Below are 27544 nucleotides of genomic sequence, written 5' to 3'. Positions count from 1 at the left end.
ATATAAAAAATTAAAATATCACGCAACACATATTAAAAAATACTTGAATCTTAGTCATTACAACTTTTTTTAAGAGGATATGATTCATTGAATATTTTAATGACTCTTGCATTTGCAGAAGAGCTGCGTGGCCTTGAAGAGCTTGAATCACCTTCTTCTATTATCACCGAATGAAGACCTCGACTGGAAGCAAGAATAATGGCCTCTTTACAAGCTAAGAGCACTCAAGTGTTAAGGGATCTAAAATACGATTAATGATATTGCAGGACCAGCTGACCAAGGAATCGGCCTGAAACTGGTTAAATTTATTTTTATTCAAATTACAAATAAATCAGATTAAAATTTGATCAAACTTGTCATTGACTTAAGCTGCAAATGAATTAGATCATAATTAAACTGAATTTTAAAAATGTGAAAAAAAAATCTAGATAATTTGTTTGGATTTTAAGAGTTTACGATTAGTTCACCCTTTCAAGTAGATTATTTTTTGTTAATTTATAATGAAATTATTTATTAATTTATATTCATAATTATTTGTTATTAGTTTAACTTTTTTTAATTAATAACAAAAATAAATAAGAACAGAAATTTCAGTGACCGAGTCTAGCCTTGTTATTCATTACTGTATGTATTTATAAATTTATAAAATTATGATAACCTATTTCATTTTTTTATTTTTTATAATTTCATTAAATATAAAAATTATATATTTAAAAAATAAATTATAAATAAATAAAATAATATTATATTCATAATATCCAAAAAAATATTAAATTTAGCTATCAAAACATAATATATAGTACATAATATAATTTTGATTTTATAATAATATTTTACATAAAATAATAAATTAATTATAAAAAGGTCAATTAAATACAAAAAATAATTATTATTTACAACGTGTCGACTGCCGACATTACCACCGTCAATTTTTATTTTTTAATTACAACTAGGGGCCGTGCGGCTCTCTGAGAAAGCAATTGCTTAATTTTTCTTAATTATATATCACTTGCCTTAAATGCAGGTGGTTGGCATATTCCTGTCACTGAACTACTTCTTCTTCTTCTTTCTCTCTTTTTTTTATTTCATTAAACAATATATTGTTAATATGCAAACCATTCTTCCAAATCAAGCAATTCGTTCAGCCATGGAGCGTAATATTTAGCTCTTTTTTTATTCCTTACCAAGAAGCTCAAAAATGGTGAAAACTTAATCAAACTCTAGACAGACATCAAGAATCATGGTGGAAAGCTATAAAAATACCTTCAACTTTCATCATTCATTGAAGGATTTCAGAAATCAAATAGAAGTCATCGTTCATATCTGTAAAATATTTTGTAAAAGATTTCAATTTCGTTTTCACCTGCTGCAAAACACAAGGATATCTTACATCTGTACTGCAAATATCATTAACGATAAAGTGTTCTAAGATAACCTCCTAGAATGAAATCAATAACAGTCAAAGATGGTAGGTACCATCACCATGCTCTTCATTCATGTGAAGATGCAGAAATACTTCTACAGAGAGAGGTGTTTCAATAAGACAATTAGCTTTGTTTAAAAAGAATCCGCAAGTACGAACACACCAAATGGAGACCAGTAAGAAAAGGGTGTTCAACCTTATGCTTCACCTTAAATGCTTACCACTCATGCGCTTCACCTTTGATTTTTCAATAGAAGCCACCTTCTGAAGTCTAATCTGCTCCCTGAACTTGGCTATGAACTCACCAGCCTTCTTATCAACCTCATTAGGGTCACCTCCTGCATCACTCACAAAGTCAGTCACACTACCTTCATCTGAGCTTGCCGGAGTGCTGTCAGTCTTACTCTCCAAGTCAGTTTCAGATTCCACAGCAACATTCCCCAAACCTTCTTCCTTTTCTTTCTTCAGATATTTTGCATATGTTGGCATTGGCACATCGTAGTGAGTATCAAGATTCTTCTTGTTAATGCCACCTGACATATTATCCATTCCTTCCCTTTTCATTTCGTTTTTCCCTGTATTTACTGCTTTTGCTACATCAGAACCTTCTCCAGCCTTATCATCGATGTGGGTTTTGATCATCTCTCCAAACTTTATTGACTCTGGAGTATATACACCACTTCTAATAGTCCTAACTGATTTTCCCTTCGATGTAGGTTTAGCGACCGTTGCAGTTGCAAGTTTCCTATCCAATTTCAAAGCACCCTGCCCCCTCTCTTTACTAGCCAGTGAATCTTCTTTTCTGCCACTCAGATCCTTTAACTTATCTTTTGAGGTTCCGCGCAAATCCTTTTGGAACAAGGAGCCACTACTGTATCTCCTTAAATGAAATGCATTCAGTCGAGCCTCGCGATTCACTGTTGTTAGTGGTGATTGTGAAGCAGGAGGATATGATGCACGGAAATCCTTCTTTTTCCCCGATTCTTCTGTTCCTGAATTTGGCGAATCAGAAGGCACAGAGTCTGAAGGAGAGAGCCTGGTTGGTGAATTTGACATTGAACTAGCTTGGGACGAGAAAGAAGTTGCAGACCTGAAAGATTGCGATTTGAGAGATTCAAACTGAGTTTCATCTACTGAGAGAGGCCTAAAATGAGAAGGACGACCAGTAACAGGACCTACTTTCTCCCACATATCTCCCCTTCCAGATCTAGAACGCCATGGAACTTGAGAGGGTGAGGAAAAACTTTCAGTAAATTTCTCCTCCAGGTTTGAGGGGCCCATATCACCCATCCGTTCCTCGTCCATACTCCTTCCAGAACTACTGGGAGAACCAATCAAGCTTGAACTAGACTCGCTTCCATTACTAAATTGAGCACTACCTGGGTTGCTAATCTTTGATTTTAAACTCCTAACTGGCAATCCTAACGGTTTGTAACCAACTACTTGCCCAGGTTTCTCCCATTCACCAATTGCATAATTTGGTTGGGACAAAACAATCACTGATTCACCCTGGAAATACTGAGAATTCCAAGTCTGAACAACACTATCCTGATCTTGCTCATGTGAAACCTCAGTTTCATTTTCAAAATTGATCGATCCAGTTTTGCTCTCTCCACCGATAACAGAGCTACCATTAGTAACAGTAACCGTAGACTCACCCCTATAAAACTGAGAATTCCAAGATTGATACAAATTTTTCTCATCGAAGCCACATGGATTTTCATACCCATCCTCAAAAATCGGGGAAACATGAAAAATCCTAGACACAAAAGATGATTGTGCATCGTCATAGTTATTGGAGTGGGTTTCAAAGTCCACTTCAACATTTCTGCGGCTAAACAAGCCATAGGAGACAGCAACGCCGATAAAGAGTAAGTGAACAAGCTCCCAGAACTTGGTAAATATGGACTGGCTGATAAAGTTAGGAGCTTGAGAAGGGAAGAGAGGAATAGCAATAAGAAAGAGGAGAAAGAAAAGAGACTTACAGAAGATGTGAGTGTAGGATTTGTGTCTGGTGACGGGGGAGTGATTTGCTTCAAACTCCTGAGGTGAGAGATGGGGCTTAGTGTAAGATCTTGAATCTGCCATTGATAGAACTGTGTTAGAGCTTCCCGATAGGCTAGTTTGTGTGTGTTAAATGGTTGGGGAGGGGAGGGGAGGGTAGGCGAGGTGAGAAGGTGAAGAAAGAAAGGAAGACTTTGAGGGCAAGGAAAATTAGAGTGAAGAAAGGAAAGGCATGAGGGAGAGGAGGAAAAATTCAAAAGGGTCGTAATTATGACCGTTGGTTTAAAAGACAGAATTGTCCTCGCTTTTTGTCCACTTAGCAAGGTGATTTAGGTTTTTCCGTTTGCAAATGGATATAAATTTTGCATAATAAAAATGAAGGTCGTACTCGTGACTTGCTTGTTTTTGCTTCTCATTTTCCATTTAAGAGATGTTTACCATTTAGCTAACTTGCGCTTTTTCTAATAAATATTATCGTGATTTTATTATTTTAGAATTATTATAATTAAAATATATTAAATTTAATATTAAATTATCTTTAATATTTTTAAAAATATTAAATTAAAATTATTTTTTTGTCAAATAAATTTCTTAATAGACTCTAGTCATTAATTTTCATACTCCACCGCCTAAAGTTGTGTACTTTTTTATTTCATTTTAATTTACATTCAAAATTTAAAGCTCATTAACTTGAAACGACTTCGTATTTAATTAAATTGCTTTTCTGTATTTTTGACAAAATAGACAAGCAGTTTTCCGTTTAACATATGAAACGACCAGTCGTCAACTGATTAGAGATGGGAGTTTTCCCATCATAATCTACTGGACTAAACTGATTAGAGACAGGCAGGAAGTAAAAGAAATACGGCACCGTTACAGGAAAAGAGGGCGAGAGAGCAGATCTCCGATGGCTGGGAAGGAGGAATTTGTGGAGGCAGATAATGCAGAGGCCATAATCACCAGAATCGAACACAAATCTCGCAAGATCGAAAGCTTACTTAAACTGTATCATCAGCTTCTTCTCCTTCTTCTTTCCTTCCCTCTCTAAACCCTAACACTTTCTATATCACAGGTTCAAACCTGTGGAAGCTCTCAAAACCGCCCTCGAAGGCTCGCCTCCTAAGACCAGGGACGAGCGATGCAAGGTTTTTCCATCTCCTTAACTGATATTTTTCCTTTGTTTCTCCTAATGGACCTCCTTTTCCTCGATTCTCAAGTTTCATTAATGCATTAAATGCCAATGTTTGCCTGTAAGCGGGAATGAAGAGAAATTGACTTAGGGTTATTGCAGTCTGCGAATTGGATAGTGGTGCATAGAGCGATCATGGCTATAAAAGATGTGGATGGGATGTTCTCTACTTTGGACCCTGAGTACTATGATATTCTTATGAAGTAAGCACTTTTATTCTGAGTTATCCTCAACATTGATCATAATTTGCACCTATTTGATATGAGTTTATGTGAGGGTGACATTTTTCAATTCAAATTTTTTGCTAATTCGGTTTTGACCCTTATATTTATAAGGGAGTTTATTTTCCATCTTTTACGCCCACTCTTGTATTAACATAGCAAATTCAATTCTAAACTTGGTTTTTAAGCCTAGGATTTTCCTGTATTTTATTCATTATAAGATCATTTTAAGCAAAAATCGGTTGAAAGGCCATGTTTTTGGTGCTCCTTTTTGTGTTTGTATGTTGGTGAAAGCTAATTGGTGGAATCCTAAAATTTGATTGACCTGATTATGATTTTAGCTAGTGCGATATACATAGTCTGTCTAAATGGAAGTTACTGCCCTCTAAATTTTTTAAAGTTCTGGAACCTGATTAGTCCCCTTATTCTGGTAAGAGAATTGAGGAATTTGAATACAACTTAGAATATCTAAATCTGATGATAGCGATGCTTCCAGTTGATTTTGGGTCTACAACTTTTGTCGCCCCAGAAGGAATTGAAATGAAATGCTCCTTTTTCACTGGCTCATTCGTGTAGATTGTTTCTTAACTTGGATGTCTGCTCAAGTCATTTGACTTGCCTCCTGATTATTCCATTACTTCAACTAATTTTCTCTGTGTTTTCATTGCGCTACTACTAAACAGGCTAAAAGAGGGTGTGATAAAGGAAATTATGAATATCCACCTAGTAATGTATGCTTCTGATTTTTTCCCTCTATGAATATTACTGAACAGTAATGTTTGCTTCTGATTGTTTCCCTCTATGAATATTACTAAACAGACTGAAATTTAGTTAAAATTCTTCTGGCTGGAGTAGCGGTGTGCCATCCTCAGAAAGTAACCTTGGCCTTCACCAAATCATTCTTTCTTGAGCAGAATATACTCCAAATAGATCTGCTTCTTAGCCTAGTATCTGATATAGTCTTAATTGATTGAAGGACATAAATTGTGCTAGATAAATATCTTACACATTTTATGCTATTGCTTCTAGGTAACTTCTTGGGGCAAGGGATCCTCACCTAGTTACCAATATCTTCTGTGGGTAATGCACATCCACATTCTGCCTTTAAGTGCAAGGATTTGGACTAGCCTAGAACCTTATTAATTATTGTTATCTTAGAAAGGATTCATTTGACTCGGTTTCATTTGAAGAACAATATATTGAGTCATCACTGCCTTTGCAACAGTATGTAATTACTGTAAGACCATTTCATTGTGGTATTCTCAGCACTTTGGCTATTTGGTGATGAGAAAAAAGGTAGAAACATATATAGCCCATCAGTCATAGTCGTGCCTTTAGAGCTTATTTATAGATACTGATTGCGATATCTCAGCTAAGTTGATGTGTTTGGTTTTTCTACTTGTCCATTGTTATATATATATATATATATTGATTTTTGCACTTTACCTATTTTAACCAGACTTTTATAGCCTGTTGATGTCTTCTCAAAAGGATTGGTTTTATCCTTCAAGGCATGATGATTGAAGTAGCATTTAAAAATTTCCATCGTGGGCTATTTGTTTTACAGCGTAACACTTCATTAAATGCTGGCTGTAACTTCGGTACAAAGTGTGCCCTTTCTAGTTATTAGAACCTTTCTTCTTGTTTTTTCAAATGGGAGAACCTTTCTGGTTAATGCCACCATCAGTTTTGCACCACTGAATTTAACTTTCAGCAAGGATGATAATATTTCCTACTATTTATGCTAAAAAAGGGTGTGATAAAGGAAATTATGAATATCTGCCTAACAATGTGTACTTCTGATTGTTTCCCTCTATGAATAATGTGTTGCAAATTTAATTAATAATTAATATCTATCTTAATTTACAGGTACTTGTATAGGGGTTTGTCTACAGGAGATCGACCCACGTGTGACCAGTGTTTACGTATACATGAAAAGTTGACCGAGAAAGCTGGCTTGGGTTGCATTTTGCGTGCCCTCGCAGACACTGTGAATACTGTTTGACTTTAACCGCTCAATACATCTATAAATTTTGTTCAAAAAGAATTGCATGCCTTCTCAAAAAATAAGAAAAAATGTTTGCCATTTGCTCTTATTAAACAATATATGTTATTCACAAGTACTTGTTTGTAATTTATGGTTCTCATTTATGTATTTGTTGAAGTCCACAAGATAATGCAACTTCTAGGGACCATAAATGCTTTGAATGATTTAATTTTCCAGAAGCTTTGTGAATTTTCTTTGTTTCATGCTTGTTGAAGCAGTTCCCCCCTTGTTCTCAAATCTTAGGTAAGGTGTTTGACAAAGTGATCATTGCTTGCCAACATTATTTGAGGTCTATCTGGAATTATATCCTAAGCTTAAACCATTTTGTTGACTTAATGAAAATTGAGTGATTTAATAATTAACATATTCAAATTTAATTATTGCAGTGACCATTAGTTAGAAGTCTAATGATAGCATGCAAAATTTATCCATTCATCTTTAATCACATCAATTTAAAGATGATGGGGAAATTGGATATTGGATGGGGTTCAACTGCCTGTCAGATTTGCTGTTGTTGACCATGAGAAAGGTCAATAAACACGACGTAGGATCCAGGGAAGAGGATACGATCATCATCGAGATCGGTGAACAGGACTCTGGTTTTCCTAATCGCTCTCTTGCTGGTAAGCATCTCGTAGGAGAAGGCAAAAAGATTTATCCAGCCAAGAATGGGGTCCACGGCTCTCTTGGTTCACTTTTTTATACGTGTTCATTTTAAATTTAATTGTTATTATTGAAAATTATTTAAATTTAATAAAATATATATATATATTTTTTTTTTATCAATAATAATTTATTTTCGAAAATTTTAATTATATAAATAATTAAATTTATAAATATTAGTCCATTTATCATTTTCCAGTTATAAATCTCATTCTCTATTATTCAAAATCATTTTAATAGAGTTCGATCCAAAGCATCCTGCAGGGCCGTCTTGAATATTTGGTGTACGAACTGAGCCTAGAATTAGACAAGACGGAAGCTATTACAGCATTATCTTATAGTATTGGGCCCAAGCTGGCTACAAGGCCAGCTTATAGCTGTAGGGAGTTCTTTCCACGAATCTCACTGGTCAGTTTTAGATAATTAGCCCAATCTGGGTAGTTTAAGGTTTCCGTCGGCTATATCCAAATATGATTTGATTAAGAATCAAGAACATTAAACTAAAATAAGAAATAATCTCGTTCGAAGAAATCTAATTAAATTAATTAGTGGAGAGATTCACAGAATCACAGGGAACGGTTGGAATCTCATAGCCAGCAATAGACAACAATTCCTTCATTAGAATTAGAATTATATAATAATCGCAAATGCTAACTTCGCTAAATGCTAAATTCCACTTTGTCCAACATCAGATTCCAACAATAACATTAGCCAAAAGAAAGATATTCAGATTCTTTTCTCATATCATATCCCTTCAAGTTAAATCCTAGTCGCCATTTTCATTTATAAACACTACTTTCTGTAACTAACTCCACTCTATACAAGCCCAGACTCTTGGAACAAAATCGCATCCCAACCACCTTTTATATTCCCGTCTCAACCTAACATTTATGACCTCGAAGCAGGCTTATCAAAAGATCGATGGTGGATAGGCAGTGCTGCCCATGGCTTAATGGGCACAGGTCGTTGAGGATGGGGATTTGCCGGATGGCGGTTCGGGGCACTTGATGCAGCGGCAGCTGAAGATGAGGATGATGATGAGACTGCAACACGCTCACATGAAGGGCACATGGTGAGGGTGGTGGGAGGGTTCATGTGCATGTAGAGCTGGGGAGACAACTTCAATGCTCTAAGTTCCTGAACTTCCTTCTGCAACCTCCTGTTTTCTTGTGTTAGATTTTCACAGCACTTCTTTAGGTACTCGCAATCAACTTCAGTTTGCTTCAGCTTTGTCCTGCACCAATTTCAGTACAAATTTCTCACATAATGCAGAGAGCAATTTATACAAAGGGAACAATAATCTATGCCACCCCATTGACTTCTACATAATCAATCACTTCTACATACATATGGGTTGTTGGGTTTAATTAAACCCAGGGAGCAATCCAATTAGCAGTACTGCCACTTTACCATGAAAAGCTCAGTGAGCAAAAATGGCTATATTGTACTTAATAGTTTCTTATCCTAAACTGTAGTACTAGACATGAGTGGTAATAACATTAAAGTAGAGCCGGAATATGCACTTGAAGGCATTGAATCCATGTTAGTTGAAAGGACTATTGTACCCTTGTTTATGTAAATTAATTACCGGTCCGATATGAAAAGACAATAATAACCCTACCAAAGTGAGGAACCTCACCTTGCCCTTCTGTTCTGAAACCACACCTCCACCTGTCTAGGCCTGAGATTCAACTGCTTCGCCAAGGCCAGCTTTTGCTTCTGTAACCACAAAACACCGCATCTCATCACATCCAGGATTCAAGAAAAACAAAACTATCCTCGCTTAATCACAGATTATCCAAAATGTCACTCACAGGATTCAGAGTATTGTGCTCCTTGAAGGTTTCTTCGAGAACTAAGGACTGTTCCTTTGAAAGCCTCAGCTTTTTTCTGGAAGCGTCTCCGCCGGCACCGCCATCTTCATCATCGCTGCCATCACGAGAGCACGAGGCTCTCTCCGCTTCAGTTTCCTCTCCAATCTGTTCCCTCTCACTTCTCTTTCCACTTATGCTTGAAACCGTGCTGTTGGGAGAAGAAACGCCGGTTTCGTCGTCGCAATCGGCCACTGATGGTATCCGATTCATGTCAATCCCTCGTTGAAACGTCCTCGCATCAGAGTTCCTATCTGTCATGCGCTCATCGTGAATTAGAAAATGGCAATCTTGTAATTAATTGAGGCCACGAAGGTTAGTTTTGAAAATTACTGTCTTTTACTGAATTTCCTATTTTGCAACAATAACTCAGACTAGGTGGGGAAGGAAAATCCACAGGACACGATTTCAAGAGGAAATACAAAAAGGGAAGGGAAATAAAATAATTCCTTTGGAAATAGATCTGAATAAAAATCCTGACTTTTGATTACCCAAAAAAAAAAAAAAAAAAAAACTACTTTGCTGCTGAAGAGAGAACAAATAATCCAAAACAAGGGAAGGAAAAACAAGTACCAGATGATTGAAAGAGGTCATTCAGGGAGATCCTCTGGTGATTATTTTGCACCAACTCAGAAGGAAATGGCATGAGATGTAGCTTCAACGAAGGCTGAATCTGTTGAGTTGCGGCACCCAAGCTGAGACTCAACCCCAAACCCAATCCATCCTCTTTCTCGCCCATCTCTTCCTCTGCAACAAAATTTCCCGGATCCCTTTTCCCCAGGGTTTTTTGGTGTGATATATTAAAAATTTTATAGTGTAATAGGATTCCGAAAAAGCAAAGTGGAAAAGAAGGGTAGAAAATGGCTAAGTTTTTGCAGCCAGAGGCGTCACAGCCTTTTGCTTTTAGCAGTAGAGTGAAAGGATGGGACTAATCCATATATAAAGATACAGAGAGAGAAGGTAGAGAGTGACAGGTGGGTATAGATTCAATCATGACTTGTGTCAGTGCCATCTATTGGCTCAAATCATGATATACATATATATATATATATATATACAGAACATGCCAGGGCGGGTTCAGGGCTACTGAACCAGACCGAGCCCAGCTTTGATTAAATACGGATCGAGTCTAATCAATGATTTATAGAATTTAGATATCTTTCCCTGCAGTTTCGAGTTAAAATTAGACTGAAATCAATTCAAATAAAATTACTTAAAAATTGAATCTAAAATTATATTCAATCTAAAATGATCTCAAATTGGAGCTAAAAATGACATAAAAGTGGACCAAATTTAATTCTGAATTGGAACTTGCTGCAATCATCTATAGCCGATCAGGTTTTGATTCATTCCTTCTCTTGATTTTGAATCATCGATTCAACCTGAAACTGATTCAGACCGGACAGATGGTTAGGTCTCTCTATAAATGTGCTACAGTACACTTCACTCTAGTTAAGGACCTTTTACCATGGTTAGGTTTTTAACCTTGGTTAGTAAGGCTTTATTGAGTTGCGACTTGTAACTGAGTTTCTTTTATTAATAACGGGGAGAGAAAAGCCTCTAAGAAGATATTTAACCAGGGTTAAGTCTTTGTCTTGGTCTTTATTAACTTCGCTTAAAAAGTGGCTTTCTCGGTCGCTGACCGTTGACTGAGGATAACAAAGTACGTGGTGCCTCCCACGCGCTGGGAGCACGCGCATAAAATCATCAGATCATGATGCTTAATCACGTGACAGCAGCATATCTCTCCATCCGGTAGGACCCATTAATGGAGACAGTTTCAAATCAGGCAAATATCATTAATGATAGCGCGTGTAAGCGCGTAACAGTTGGCACTGAGCTCAATAGGATTGGGAGCAAAGCATGCAAACACTTATCAATGCAATTTTTGAGTGACCCATTCAATGCTATTTTGATGTCTTCTGTTTCCCCGTAATTGAATGAGTTAATTGTTTTTCTCCCTTTTTAATTAATATGGGTCAAATTTTCTGAATTTAACGTTTCATATTAATAATGGTAATTAACGTTTCATGATAATGGGGTTCAGGTTGTTTCAAAATAAAAATATATATATATATGAGATTCATGTTTTTATATTCATATTTATATATAAAAATTATTTTAAATAAAAATTATTTTTAATAAAATATTTTTCACAAGAATATTATTTATTTATAATATTAAATAAACATATATATTTATTTCATAAATTTATTAAATACAAAAAAAATCTCTTTTTAAAATGAAAATTTTATTTTTTTTTTAAATTACTTAATTTTCTTAATTAATAAAATATTTTGATTAATATTTTTCCAAGTATCTCAAATATTAAAAATATATATTTTTCAAAAAATATTTTCTGCAAAATATTCTGACAGGATAAATAAGAAATCCACAAAAAATAGAGACCAAGAATAACACGGCTAGTTTGAAACACTCCACTAGACAGCAGATGATGATTCTCTGCGCTGAGCTTCACAGTTGACAGTATTGCTTTGTCCGTATTAATTGTGGATGTGGATATATATACTCCCTAAATCAATGTAATTAAGATATTTCATCAGTGTGATTAATCAGCAATGAAAACAGGATGTTGGTTGATGTTGGGATTTGTATAACAATATCATTTTATCATCCTCTTAAAATATTTGAACTTATGATTTATAAGAATACAATAGACCATCACCCACAACTTGTTTAACTCTCAAAATGTGATACAACAGCTAAATACAATGTGAATGATTTATTATTCTAGTATTTAACATAAAATAAAACTGATGACACGACAATGAGCAGTCGGAGATCATTATTATTATTATTATTATTATTATTTAATTTTACAGGAGGATAAAAAAGGGGTAAACATTATTATTAATTTAAAGTGGGTTATTTGCTGCTATAAGCTTCGGTTGAGCAGTTGAGCCAAACACGAGAACCAAATGGAAATGGGTTGAGACTTGAGCCGTAGATGGGTGGTGGTCACACGTGGTCCCGCACAATTTCACGTGCATTAGCATGTGACGGTCATGCCACGTGGCCCCATGGCAACACTCGTGCATGTCATTCTGTCTGTTGACAACCAGACACGCATTTCCATACAATCATTATATTCTCTCCCTAATCCATTGGTCCCGTGAACGCCCTTTGACAGGCGCTTGCGAACACACGCTCCTCCTTTTGCCTAATTTGTGACCATCCAAAAGAAAAAAAAATCCAAAATGAATAAAAAAAATAATAATTTAATATTGTAAAGCACCATTTCTATATACACAATTTAAATGCCTTTAGATGAAAAAAAAAAGTATTATATTTACATAAGAATAAATTGAATTATCCTCATTTTTTTTTTATGAAACATGTGATTAACTTTTTCATTATTTGATATTAAATAAATAACGTCTAATTAAATTATCTTAAATTATTATTTTATAATTATTTTTAAATAAAAAGGCATTTGTATCTTGTGAATATAATAACATAAAAAATATTAAAAAATAAAATAATTATAAAATACACTAAACCAAATATATTATTAAGAAGTCAAACTAAAATGAAAATGACATGACTCAAATTATGAGCCAGACCAATATTAAGATTTTGATCAATATAAGGCCTCTAAAACTTGTAGGAAGACTAACTATTTCAAGCTCAAACCTAAGACCCATCACTGTAGTCTAATTTCAAGAAGACAAATAGACAGAGTTTGGCAATAAATTACACTATCCAAAGAGGAGTTTTTAGCTCACCCAACCGGTAATCACAAAATATATCAATTTGAGTAGCTCAGCTCATTCTCACAATCTTCAACATAGCAATTTTAATAAAATGGGAGCTCAGCTCTCTCATCCAAAATAAATACTCATCCCATATATCCACACATGCATAAAAAATATGTTTATAATTTTAAAATAAATAAACTATTACAGTCTCAAACTAAATAAAATACTTATAACACATGCGAAACTCTAGATTTTTAATTAATACTATGAAATACTGATATTGTTGCTAGGAGACCTGCGAGGAAGAAAACAAGTTAATAACAAGAACGAGATTCTCCAGTAACCTGAAAAAATAGGGTGAACAGGAGTGAGCGTTCGACTATTAGAGTAAGATATTATTTTTAAAAATAATTTCTATAATTACCTAAGACTAATGCATCCCTAAGGATGAAATACAATAAATACCAACATATTCAACCAAATTTGAACAATATCCGCATAAAAAATAATTTAGAGCACTCACACACCCATAGGTCATATCTGAAGGAGCAGAAGCGAGAAAATACAAGTTTATATCATTGAATTCAAAAATTTTCACCTAGGGTCACATGCTTCATGCAAGATTTATTTTTATCTATTTGATTTCAATGATAAACAACATATTAAAATTTTAATATGTTTTTGGATCTCTATTTACCATTTAAGATTTTAAAATTAATCAGATTAATTTTAGAATCAATAATAAATACACTAACCTCTTGATGCACTGCAGTGTATTTGCGCATTTGAGATGCGTCTTCAGGACACCAGATGTTGTCCCTCTAGCTTGTCCACACCATGAACACTAATGGTAGCCCTTGAACAGCTTCTAAAGCTTTTTCTATTATTTAGAAAATCAAGTTCTGCCTTTTAAAAGATTAAAGATGTAAACAAGACACTAGAAACGATTTCTAGTATTTTTAATTCAAGAGATTGCTTGCTAATCTCTTGGAATAGATGAGAGATGAAGAGGAAGAGAAGAATGTGAGTCTAAGGGTGGCGGCACACAATGGGAGGCAGCAGCTTGTATGTTTTATTTTTTCATAACAACACTTATATAGCTAGGTCACCACTTAAACCCTTGCCACATGTCACCATTTGATTGGTTCTAAGTTTAATTGACCCAAAGATTATATGCACTGATATGATTTATGACAAAACATTGACAAGAGTAAACTCCATGTGCTTGTCATAAGTGTCACTGGTTCGGCCTACTTATCATTTATAAGTGCCTATCATGTTTGTCATATGGCATGAGACTGACCATTCCATCTTATTCATATCTCATATAAATAACTTGGAAACAAATATGAATACAATCTTTTTGGATAAGTCATGTCCTTATTATGAAGTATCCTCGATTGTGAACCTATTTATGATATTTTGTACTAGAAATACTGTCACTCATATTCTTAACAACTTAAGAATAGAATTTCTAACAAAATATCAATGTACCTTTTCTTTTACACATAAATATCTTATATAAACGGAAAAGTGGAAATGCCTTTTATTAATTAAAACATGTACAAGATACATACTAAATGATATGCTCTAGGGCATACTACTAACAATCTCCCACTAGCACTAGAGCCAATTATTACAATATCTTAGACCCATATTCTCAAGATGTCGGTCTAGCTGAGTCTGTGATATAGGCTTAGTGAATGGATCAGCTGGATTTTCAGCTGATGCTATTTTCTGCATGGCTACATCGCCTCGTCCAACTATTTCTCTAATAATATGGTAGCGCCTTTCTATATGTTTGGATTTCTGATGAGACCTTGGTTCCTTAGCCTGTATGACTGCTCCATTATTGTCACAGTGTAGTGGAACTGCTGACTCAATGGAAGAAACTACTGTAAGTTCTGTCACGAACTTCTTTATCCAAATAGCTTCCTTTACAGCATTTGATGCAGCAATATACTCAGTCTCGATAGTGGAATCTACAGTCGTGCTCTGTTTGGAACTCTTCCAACTGACTGCACCTCCATTACAAATGAACACATATCCAGAGGTAGACTTTCTATCATCGATATCTGATTGGAAATCAGAATCAGTATAACCATCCAATTGCAAATCTCCACCTCCATAGATCAAGAATAAATCCTTAGTTCTTCTCAAGTACTTAAGGATATTCTTGACAGCTATCTAGTGTTCTAAACCTGGATTGGATTGATACCTGCTAGTCAAACTAACAGCATATGCGATATCCGGCCTAGTACACAACATTGCATATATTAAACTTCCAATAGCCGAAGCATATGGAATCCTGGCCATCTTATCTCTTTCTTCAGGTGTCTTTGGAGACATCTCTTTAGAAAGATGGATACCATGTCTTACTGGTAACAATCCTCTCTTGGAATCAAGTATGTTAAACCTCTTTAACACCTTTTTCAGGTATAGACTTTGGGATAAACTAATTATTCTTTTCGCTCTATCTCTATAGATGTGAATCCCAAGAATATAGGTTGCCTCCCCTAAGTCTTTCATGGAGAATGTATTTGACAACCATGCCTTTACAGTTGTCAACATACTTATGTCATTACCCATCAACATAATATCATCCACATATAAGACAAGAAAAGTGATAGCATTGTCACTAACCTTCTTATATACACATGGCTCATCCTCATTTTTGATAAAACCAAAGGATTTAATGGCTTTATCAAAACGGATGTTTTAACTCCTCGAAGCTTGCTTCAACCCATAAATGGATCTCTTTAGCTTGCATATCTTGGAACCATCTTGGGATTCAAAACCCCTAGGTTGTTCCATGAAAATGTTTTCTTCAATGTATCCATTGAGAAAAGCTGTTTTGACATCCATCTGCCAAATTTCATAATCATAGTATGCAGCTATTGCTAATAGAATCCTAATTGATTTAAGCATGGCAACAGGCGAGAAAGTCTCCTCATAGTCGATTCCTTGCCTTTGGCGAAACCCTTTCGCTACTAGCCTTGCCTTATAGGTCTCTACCTTTCCATCAGAACCAATTTTCTTCTTGAAAACCCATTTATTCCCTATAGGTACAATACCTTCAGGTGGGTCAACAAGATCCCAAACTTGATTCTTATACATAGAATCAATTTCAGATTTCATAGCATCAATCCATTTTGAAGAATCTATATCTAATATAGCTTCTTCATAGGTAAGTGGATCATCTCCATGATCTACTTCTTTATGAGTAGACAACTCTTGTTCTTCTTCATGAAGGAAACCATATCTCACTGGTGGGTGAGATACCCTGGTTGTTCTATGAGGAACAGCTGTAGATGTTTCATCAACGGGTGTAGGTTGAGTAGATGGATCTATATCCATCTGATCTATTGGTTGGTCAGAATTCTCTAATTCCAACTCTATTTGCCTTCCTTTGCCTCCTTCTTGAACAAACTGTTGTTCAAGAAATGTGGTATCTCTACTCACCACAACCTTTTATGATGTAGGCAAATAAAAATAATATCCAAAACTATCTTTTGAATATCCAACAAATCGAACATTTTCTAATCTGGTTTCCAATTTATCAGTGTTTAGTTTTTTGATATAAGCTGGACAACCCTAAATCTTAACATGCTTAAGACTTGGTTTTCTTCCATGCCATATCTCATAAGGTGTGGAAGAAACTAATTTTGATGGAATCCTATTCAGAATATACAAGGCTGATTCTAATCTATGTACCATATCTAATAGGGTACGATTTCTCCTTTCAGACACACCATTTAGCTGTGGCATTCCTGGAGGAGTCAGCTTGGAAACAATTCCATGCTCTCTCAAGTATTCATCAAATTTAGTACTCAAATATTTACCTCTACGATCTGATCGAAGAGCTTTAATACTCTTTTCTGTTTGATTTTCTACTTCAGATTTAAATTCTTTGAACTTTTCAAAATATTCATGTTTATATTTCATCAAATACAAATACCCAAACCTTGATTTATCATCAGTAAAGGTAATAAAGTAATGAAAACCGCCTCTAGCCATTTTCTTAAATGGACCACATATATTACATGTATTAGCTCCAAAATATTTTCAGCCTTTAGCCCTTGTCCAACAAAGGGTGATCTAGTTATTTTGTCCTAAAGGCAAGATTCACAAGTTGGAGTAGGCTCAAAGCTCAATGAAGATAGAATCCCCATTTTCTCCAGTTTTGCAATCCTATCTTCTGCAGCATGACATAACCTTAAGTGCCAAATATGTTTTGAACTTGAGTTGGTTTTCATCATGGCATTGCATTCTTTTAGATTGCTATATTCTGGGTAGTTCCTTTTCCAGTGCCCATCCTTCTGGCAGTGAAAACACTTTTCTTTACCTCCATCAGCTTTAGTCTTCCCTTTCTGTTTAGCTATTTTATTGGAAGGACCAGGAATCTGAGGTTTCTTTTTCTTATTGCCCTTCTTCTTGTTGGACTTTCTAACAGAAGAAGATGCAATCAAAACTACCTCTTTTCCTTTATTACCCGACATATTCTTTTGGACAATAACCAGTATGTTGAGTAAACCAGCTAAGGTGCATTCCTGTTTAGTCATATGGAAATTTGTCACAAAATTCCCAAAAGACTCAAGAAGGGACTGAAGGATCAAATCCGTCTGTAGTTGGAAATCCATGTTGAAGTCAAGATGTTCCAACTGCTCAATCAGCCGAATCATCTTGTGGATATGATCCCCAACATTCTGTCCTTCAGACATCCTCATGTGGAACGGCTGCCTAGATATCTCATACCTAGCATTCCTACTGTGCTCACCATACAACTCTTGTAGATGAAGGAGGATCTCACTCGCACTCTGCATGTTCTCATGCTGCTTCTGTAACTCATTACTCATGGAAGAAAGCATGTAACACTTAGCTCTCATATCATGCTCCTTCCACTTGCCCAAAGTTTCATGTTCCTTTTGAGTGGCCTTTGGAGGTAAGGGACCAGTAACATTTGAATCTAGAACATATCCTATATGTTCAAGATTCAGGACAAGTTTCAAATTTCTTAGCCAATCAGAGAGATTAGGTCCTGTCAACCTGCGATCAAGTATGCTTGCAAGAATATTGGATGGTGGTGGTTATTCTGTGCTCATTATTATCAGAAAATTAACTACAGAAAATAACCAGATTAATTAATAAATGTATCAAGTAATTAACCAAAATGATTATGGTCTTTTAATCAAATTGGTCCTCCCACTAACTTAGTAAATCCTACACTTCCAAAGTAGAAAACGGAAATCCTAGTTGGATAGATTTCTAGTAGGTGATTGAATTCTTATAATTCTATTGATCATCCTCAGGTACATCAGTTATTGGAATTACAATAAACTATAAGTGAGCAATTCCTTGCCTATCACATCTCATGTAAGGTTCAATCCTTTACCTAGCCCCTAATGCTCAAAATTTCAGGTACATTCATTATTGATTTATCTTGCATTAATTAAGTTGATCCCATTGAGCCAGTAATTATGCAAATAATTTTAATATCCTCAGGTATATCCAATATTGGCCACCAAACTATTTACATATTTACAACATCTCATACTTAACAATTATTCTTAAGAAAATCTTTTAAATTAATTGCATCTTATGCAACTATTTAAAATTTCTTAAAATAATTGTTCCAATGGAGGGCTCATGTTATAATTACTTTAATTATAGCATTTCCAACTTAATCATTTGTTTGAAAGATTTTATGGTCATCCTAATTACTATTAAGGTCTCACTTTGCACATTATCCATTTAGCATGCATATATCATATAATTGCATACATTCCCATATATCTCATGCATTCATGGATAAGCAGTAAATATGGTATGATCATGGACTTTCTAAGAGATTCAATTCTGAGCTTCCAAGAATTGAATCAGGGCATTCCTAGGTGCATTTCATTCATTCATTTTACAAGAGTTGCTGAAGGAGTACATAATCAACACTTAATCTTGAATTCCTCCCACTGGTCCCACCAATGCTCTTGACCTCCTTGAACTTCTTGTAATCCAATATTATATAGTAATCTTTGGCATACCAAGGCGAATTTACAAGAACTTAAATAAATAAAATTACAACCCAAAAATTATTACAAACTTAATAATACATGCCCAAAATTAATTAATTTACAATCCCAAAGAAACATAAAAGAAATAAATTCGATCACATTGGTCTTTTATAGTCCATGATCATCCATCATGCATATCACTATTTAACAATTAAATAAAACATACATACTTAAATTAAATTGAATATCTCATATTCAACTTAAAAATTCAAATTTGAATATAATTCAAATAAATTTAAAAATTCATATTTGAATCTCATTCAAACAAATTTAAAAATTCAGATTTGAATCACATTCAAACAACCTTAAAAATTCATATTTGAATCACATTCAAACAATTTTTAAGAATTCAGATTTGAATCATATTCAAACAATTTTTAAAAATTCAGATTTGAATATTATTCAAACAACTTTAAAAAATCAGATTTAAATATGATTCAAACAAGTTTAAAAATTCAGATTTGAATCACATTCAAACAACTTTTAAAATTCATATTTGAATCAAAATTTAATTGTGTGATTGAAATTCTAATTAAACAATTTAATTAGACATATGATGAGCTTTTAGATCATACAACAATTGCAAATTAAAAAGCCAAACCTTGAGCTACCTATGAAGCCACAAACCTTGTGCACCATTAGGTGTTCTCTTGCATGCTGCCACACATCCATTGCAACTAGCAATGGATAAATCATCTCATGATTAAAACACAATTAAATCATATAATCAACAATCTAAATGGCAAATATAGTGGCTCTGATACCAATTGAAGGAGCGGAAGCGAGAAAAACACAAGTTTATACCATTGAATTAAAAAATTTTCACCTAGGGTCACATGCTCCATGCAAGATTTATTTTTATCTATTTGATTTCAATGATAAACAACATATTAAAACACTTTTAATATGTTTTTGGATCTGTATTTGCCATTTAAGATTTTAGAATTAATCAGATCAATTTTAGAACCCTAGATTAAATCAAGAACAAACACACTAACCTCTTGATGCACTGCAGTGTATTTGCGCCTTTGAGATGCATCTTCAGGACACTAGATGTTGTCCCTCTAGCTTGTCCACACCAAGAACACCTATGGCAGCCCTTGAACAGCTTTTTTCTATTATTTATAAAATCAATTTCTGCCTTTTAAGAGATTAAAAATGTAAACAGGACACTAGAAATGATTTCTAGTATTTTTAATTCAAGAAATTGCTTGCTAATCTCTTGGAATAGATGAGAGATGAAGAGGAAGAGAAGAATGTGAGTCTCAAGGGTGGCGGCACACAATGGGAGGCAGCAGCTTGAATGTTTTATTTTTCCATAACAACACTAATATAGCTTGGTCACCACTTAAACCCTTGCCACATGTCACCTTTTGATTGGTTATAGGTTTAATTAACCCAATCACATTGTGCCAAGTGTCAAACCTATATTTAATCTTAATTTTAATCATCTTACATGATTAAAAGACTTTTGGCAAGCTTATGTATAATTCCATGTGTCACCATCTTATGGTGCCACATGTCACCCTGTGAGATGACCAAAATGCCCCTGTGTCTTAATTTTGAGTCCTTAACCCAAAATAATTATTTATGTTCTTCTAATCAATTTATATCAAATATAAATTAATTAATTAATCTCTATTAATTAATTTCTCATTAATTAAATTCATATTTAAACACTTTAAATATAAATTTAACTTATACTATACATCCAATAATCTAGATTTGGTTTCAAGTCATGCTAAGGACTTTGCAATCTAATTGCAAGCCATACCTATTTAATTAATCAATTAAACTCTTTAATTAATTAATTAAATCATATTTAATTAGGTGATAACTTGTGTATGTGTGTGACTTACTAGGCTCATCACTAATTGGCAATGAGATATGATATCAACTCTTAATATCATCAGAACTCTTTCTTACCATAAATGATTTCTCTAAATCATTTTATGCATCTCATAGACCATGGTTAACACCTAGCATAGCATGTCATGGCCACCTAATTAGTAATAAGGTTTACCTTAAATGAACCTATAATCATATGTTACCATGCATTAGAATCTCTCTGTTACAAAATCCCAACTCAAGCTGGAGTCATGCTTTATGTCAAACTCCATTTGCTATGAATATTATGTTCTCTTTTAATTCCAGTTCTTGATTAAAAAGATTTTCTCATCAGAAACTCTTTTCTGATTAAATCTATCTGTCCTGGCCAGGAACTTGAAACATCAAGAATAATTAAATGAACATAGGATTTTATCTCTATTTACTTAGAGGAACAGATTCCATCTTGATCAACACCTACCTCCATACATAACTAGTAGGAGCCAACACATGCCCATATACCCATACACAGTACAAGTATGAAAGCAGTATCAAACTCAAACTACCTATATACAAGATAACTGTGCTATCTCAGGTCTAAAGATTATATGCACTGATATAATTTATGACAAAACATTGACAAGAGTAAACTCCATGTGCTTGTCATAAGTGTCATTGGTTCGGCCTACTTATCATTTATAAGTGCCTATCATGTTTGTCATATGGCATGAGACTAACCATTCCATCTTATTTATATCTCATATAAATAACTTGGAAATAAACATGAATACAATCTTTCTGGATAAGTCATGTCCTTATTATGAAGTATCCTCGATTGTGAACCTATTTATGATACTTTGTACTAGAAATACTGTCACTCATATTCTTAACAACTTAAGAATAGAATTTCTAACAAATTATCAATAGACCTTTTCTATTACACATAAATATCTTATGTAAACGGAAAAGTGAAAATGCCTTTTATTAATAAAAACATACACAAGATACATACTAAATGATATGCTCTAGGGCATACTACTAACAATATCAACATACACTTATATATGGGAGCTGATCACCTATACAACGCTCTTAATTGAATGTCTGCTAGCAAGATCGATTGGGGCCTGACTTTCTCTTAATAATCCAAATACAGGGGTTAGCGAGATTAACTCAATGTCGTACTCACCCTGATTTATCACAAAAAGGATCCCTAGCGAGACTAGCTCCAGTCAATCTGCTTGTCCTACATATATCCAGTACCACACCACACACACTAATACACACACAAAGTTCTAAATTACCCTAAGGCGATACCTTCATCTATTTTATCAAATAAGAATGCAACACAAGGTATGCCTAATAATAGCTATGTACATATACTTATAAATAATGCATGGGTATGCTTTGAATATATAAAAATATAGAAATCATAAATAAAAATTAATATCTACTCACTGATTAACCAAAAGTTATTATAGCGACTGAGTGGAGAAGGATAGCTGACCCTAATCACCTAAAAAGTTATATTATAAATTTATCAGTGTTAACTTTAAAATAAGACTTTAAAGAGACAAAAGTCATCCTAATTTATATCAGAAATTCGACAAAATTTTTCCTGTACCTAGGACCTATCCAACCTGCAAAGTGATTCAAATCACACTTCCAAAATCACAAGTCTCAAACCCACATCTTAACAACGTCACATGGCCCCTCCAAACTAGGCAAAACTCACGTAATCAGAAAATTTAGTTGTGATATTTAAAACTAATATTTTGCAAAAATCATTCAAACTAGCTCTAAAAATTCTAAAATTTTATCCCGCAGTCCTTAACAGTGCTATAAGGCTATTATAAAAGGAATTATAATTTTTAGTTACCCACGAATATTTTATAGATTTTTATTCCAAACCCGGTACTAGGCAATTAAGGGGATTTAGAGTTCGGGTTTAGTTACGCCAATTTTAACGCATGGAACCCATCTGGGGCATCTGAAATTAGTGGCAGGGATTATAATATTGACCTGCTTTTGAGATAATTCCAGCAGCCCACCTGTTCAGTCTGAGAATATAGATCCAAACACTAGTGAAATTTTCACAAAATGAAAGTATCTATGCGAAGCTCACAACATCAGGAGTTAAGAATATAATTTTTATTTAAATAAAAAAATACTGTGAAGTTCATGGGACCCATCAGATTTCGGTATTAGAAAATTTTGAAATTTACATCGCTGAGAAGCTCTCGCCGAGTAGAGCGTGTCAGTAATCTCGGATTTGCCGTGAGGTTTTCAATTTAGAAGAAATTTAGCTCAAAAATCGAAATGGACTAAAATTTCTCTGACTTAAATCAAATAAACCGCTCGACGAAAATTTGTATTCTTGGTGTTTTTAGAAAGCTCTCGAAGAATAGAACATGATTAGGACTGGACCCGATTCGATTGGTGATCGAATTTGTGGGAATCAACCTTGGAAGTTGAAACAGCACGCTGCGCGTGAGGAGGGATTCAAGCTCGATTTTTCTAGCAACAAGAGCGGCAGCTAGGGTGGAGAGGCGTCCTAGTAGTGCACCGACAAATGGGAAAGGGAGGGGAGGTGGTGGCCGATGGTAGGAAGGGGAGAGGGGAGAGAAAATAAACAGGAAGGGAGGGGAGGTCGCGAGCAAGGGAGGAGGGAAAGAAAAAGAGGATTGGTCTAATTCAATCGATTTGACTTGGTTCAGTTCGATTCAGGATACCCGAAATTAAATTTTTACTCTGCCTTGTGACCTAAAATGGGGCCTGAAATTACAAAAAAAATTACTAAAAACTCAAAAAAAATTTATGGAGTTTAAATATATTTTAATTTTACCACATGGTTCTTAAATTAATTTTTAAAAATTGATGAAATTTATTGTCTCAAGAAAATCAAACTCGATTTCAAAAATTCAAAAAATTACAATTTAATTTTCTTAATATTTAATAAAATAAAATAAAATATTATAATTTACATATAAAATAAATATTTAAAAATTTAGGTTATTAAAGAAAATATTTGTAAAAAATAGTTACTTTAACTTTATCATGCATTGGTTAATAATTAATTTAAAAATTCGTCAGCAGTCAAAAATTAAAAATGACTGAAAATTAACAATTTAATTTAAAAAAAAATAAAATAAAGAGTAGTAAAAAATAAAATAAAATCAACGAATGAAATTTAAAATTAATATAAGAAAAATGCAATATAAATAAAATATTAATAAAAACAAAACCAGAAAACTATTTTTTAATTAATTAGAACCCAATAAAAATAAAATATTAATAAAATAGTAAAATAAATAATTTTATTAAAAACCTAATAAAGGTATTTATTAATAAAAATCAATGAAACCAGCTATTTAATTTTAAAATGAAATTAAAAAAAAAACAACGCTCCTATAATTATAAATATAGAGGTAAAACGGAAGAAGAAAAAAAAAAAACAATAAATGGCAAGAATTTGAGACGCACGACAAGACAATGCGAGCATGCAAATAGAAGAGGTCGCTATAGCTCATTTTTTCATATTGTTGGTTGGGTTGTTGTTTTGATATTTTAATATAGTTTTTTTTTTCGATAGAAATTTAATGAATGAGATAATAATTAGGGAGTTAGATAATAAAGTTTTTTTTTTTTTAACATAAAAGCAATTAAAATGGAGACATTTAAACTCTTTTATGCTTTAAAGTTAAAAAATAATTAACTAATAATTATCTATTAAATTGTAACATGTAAATTTTTAAGTAATTTCTAAAAATAAAGTTTGAGTTTTAATCTTTTACTCACTTTTTAATAGTTAAAATTTGATAATTTTTTAAACAATTGTGTATCTCATACTCCATCAGTGTGGTAGTAATTATAATAGTATGAAGTTTTGTAATTCATATTTATATTATGTATTTGTTTAATAAAATATCTCTTATTTTCTAAAAGAAGAAAAAATAATGATAGACATTTTAAATGGCCAAAAAAGAAATAAAACTTAAATTCAAGGTACAATTATGATTGTTCACGATTTGGTTTAAACCAACCAAATCAACCAATTAAATATTTCAAGTTATTTTACAGGATTGGTTAGTTTGGCTTATTTACTTTAAAGCATCTTTTTTTGTTTGGATCGGTTGTTGAATTATCTAGAAGAAACTCAACAATCTCTTATCTTCTCACAATTTTCACCTGTTTATTCTAACCGTAACGATCGAGGCTACGGGCCGTTACCAGCACTAGGGATTGGGTCAGCTTAAGGCTGCAAAAACCCGTAGCAAGTCTAAAACTTGTGGACATATTTTTATGTGTAGTATCATCACTCAAACATACCATAAACCATTATACTTTAGTCCTTTCATACATACATAAACATAAACATTATCAAACATACTTAAAATATTACATAACTCTAATTTTTTATAAACATTATCAAACATACTTCATATTCTTTCGATGTGGGATTCCAACACTCCCCTATCAAGTGCAATCAAATAGTTGTCACTTAATAATTAGTTTGTATGTTTATTTTTAACTCAATACGAGTCTAATTATATAGCCTTGTACGCTGGCTTAAAACCTATGATTCTGTTTGGGCTATGATATCATGTTAAATTTGAAGAGAGTACTAGTCAAATTATAATTTTATTTATTTTAATTCATTTTTATATAAGTAATTAAATTACTTTACGCATCAAAATGACTAGCTAAGTTAATGTTATAACCCAACCATTTATATTTACCCTTTAACTTTTGTTTATTCCTGATGTGAAACTTAAATTCCCAACAGGAATTAGCCATTTAAGGCCCATAACACTTGAACATAACTAACCTAACATCAAAGCATACAATTTCAATATATATCACAAAACTCTAACCCTAGCATGCATAAACTTCTCAAAACTCATCTAAAAACAACATCACATGAAATAGAAGTTATAGAAATCTAATCCCTCATCAACTTTCTTAGATCTACCCATTAAATCAAGAAAAAAAAGAATATTACCTCTTTTCTTGGAGTTTGGAGGTGAGAGAATCAAAGCCCCAAAGCTTGAGTTACTCTCCCAAACTTCTAAATGGAAGAATCCACCTCTAGGTCTCGAAAAACCTAAGAAAATCTCTTTAAAGAGCTCTTTGTATGCTCTACAGTTGAGAGAGAGAGAATAAGAGAAAACCCAAGTGTTTTGGACAGAAATACAGGCCTTGGTTCTTTTTATACCTTTGATAGTCGAGAAACTTCTGGCTCCCAGAAGCCATGTACTTGAAAATTTTTAGGGATGAAAACCTTTAAAACATTTTCATTTTTAAAAGCATTTTAACATCTCTTTCTCTCTCACACACACACACACATATATAAACATATACACATACACTTCTACCCCCATTCTCTTATCTGAGAAACTTTTGAATTCGCTAGAATATTTTATCTGTGACAGAAATTTCGATGTCAGAAAATGGTGTGTGTTACACTAACCATGCAGCTCTCATCTTTCTCACTTCCTTCGATCTTCAGTCCTCTCTCTCTCAAATTAGTTTCTAGGATGTTTCACATCCTTCAGTCCTTCATGCCCACTTCGCTCTAGTACCCTTATCTTAAATCAATTTCTACAGACATCACTCATGAATCGTTTATCGTCATCATTTTAAGACCCTTTCTCCGTCTCTCTTCTGTTGTCTTTATGCCCTGCACCACAACCCAGTGCTCTCGCCCCATATCGCGTCCCTTTTCTCACTCACCTCTTCTAATTGTGCCTTCATGAAAGTTTTTGGAGGTTCTTAAAATATACCTCGTCGTGATTCCTCCTTCTGTGCCTTCTTGCTGTACCTCATCATGGAGTTCTCCAGCTAGCTGAGGTCTACGACAACGAGATTCTTCAAGGTTAATTCTTCAATTTGAAATGGTTGTTGGTTATTGTTGGTTATTATTTGTTTGTTCATCAATTTGACAACAACAATATATTTGTTTTGGTTTTTATTTGTCATAACTTATAATCTATTTTTAAGAGTTATTTTGTTGAATTTTTGGATTGCTTAATGTGTTGTTATTGGAACTGTTCATCTATAACGACTCTATAAATTGTGCATATGAGTTGTTGTTAGGCCTAGGATTGTTAAAGGCTATAAATTAATGTAATAGATTGTTCATCTAGGTTGTTTGCTGACCATTCTACTTAAACGATTTTGTAAAACGATACTTATTGAGCAGCATAAATACACCTTGATTTATACCAATTTGGTGCCTTAACAGCACAAAGCATTTCTTATACATCCAATAATCCGATCAATCAACCAACTAATTCTTGCATCGGGTTGATCGGAAAATTCATATTCACTACTTAACTTAGTTTGGATTGGACTTAATTCAAATTTAAATACAATCCAATCCATGAACAAGCCGACGTACAAGTAATAGAAATTGCATGTTCCTTAATTATATAATACCTTTTTGAGGCTTTTTTTTTTCCTTTTTTCCATAGCGATGGTATGATATTAGTAATGTCTCTTACATTCAATCG

At 33.7% G+C, this 27544-nt stretch overlaps 3 protein-coding genes across 3 annotated transcripts; 1 reads left to right on the top strand and 2 right to left on the bottom strand.

Annotated features, from left to right (window-relative positions):
* Positions 1–1320: 1320 nt before the first annotated feature.
* LOC110657755 (uncharacterized) lies at positions 1321–3659 on the bottom strand. The gene has a single exon (XM_021815106.2). The coding sequence runs from the start codon at positions 3509–3511 to the stop codon at positions 1628–1630; it is 1884 nt and encodes a 627-aa protein (XP_021670798.2). The 5' UTR covers positions 3512–3659; the 3' UTR covers positions 1321–1627.
* A 538-nt stretch (positions 3660–4197) lies between these two features.
* Positions 4198–7073, top strand: LOC110657756 (actin-related protein 2/3 complex subunit 5A). Its single transcript, XM_021815108.2, has 4 exons — positions 4198–4432; positions 4500–4572; positions 4719–4819; positions 6707–7073. The coding sequence occupies exons 1-4, from the start codon at positions 4335–4337 to the stop codon at positions 6840–6842; spliced, it is 408 nt and encodes a 135-aa protein (XP_021670800.2). The 5' UTR covers positions 4198–4334; the 3' UTR covers positions 6843–7073.
* A 1066-nt stretch (positions 7074–8139) lies between these two features.
* Positions 8140–10413, bottom strand: LOC110657757 (homeobox-leucine zipper protein HAT3). The gene is made up of 4 exons (XM_021815110.2): positions 9992–10413; positions 9362–9672; positions 9187–9266; positions 8140–8781 (listed from the first exon to the last, which is right to left on the bottom strand). Exons 1-4 carry the CDS (start codon positions 10155–10157, stop codon positions 8436–8438), a joined length of 903 nt encoding a protein of 300 aa, XP_021670802.1. The 5' UTR covers positions 10158–10413; the 3' UTR covers positions 8140–8435.
* Positions 10414–27544: the final 17131 nt, after the last annotated feature.

The sequence above is a fragment of the Hevea brasiliensis genome, chromosome 2 (assembly GCF_030052815.1).
Source record: "Hevea brasiliensis isolate MT/VB/25A 57/8 chromosome 2, ASM3005281v1, whole genome shotgun sequence".
In the NCBI taxonomy this organism is placed as follows: Eukaryota; Viridiplantae; Streptophyta; class Magnoliopsida; order Malpighiales; family Euphorbiaceae; genus Hevea; species Hevea brasiliensis.
Note: the sequence above shows the minus strand (reverse complement) of the source record. Positions and strands in the feature narration are given on the sequence as shown.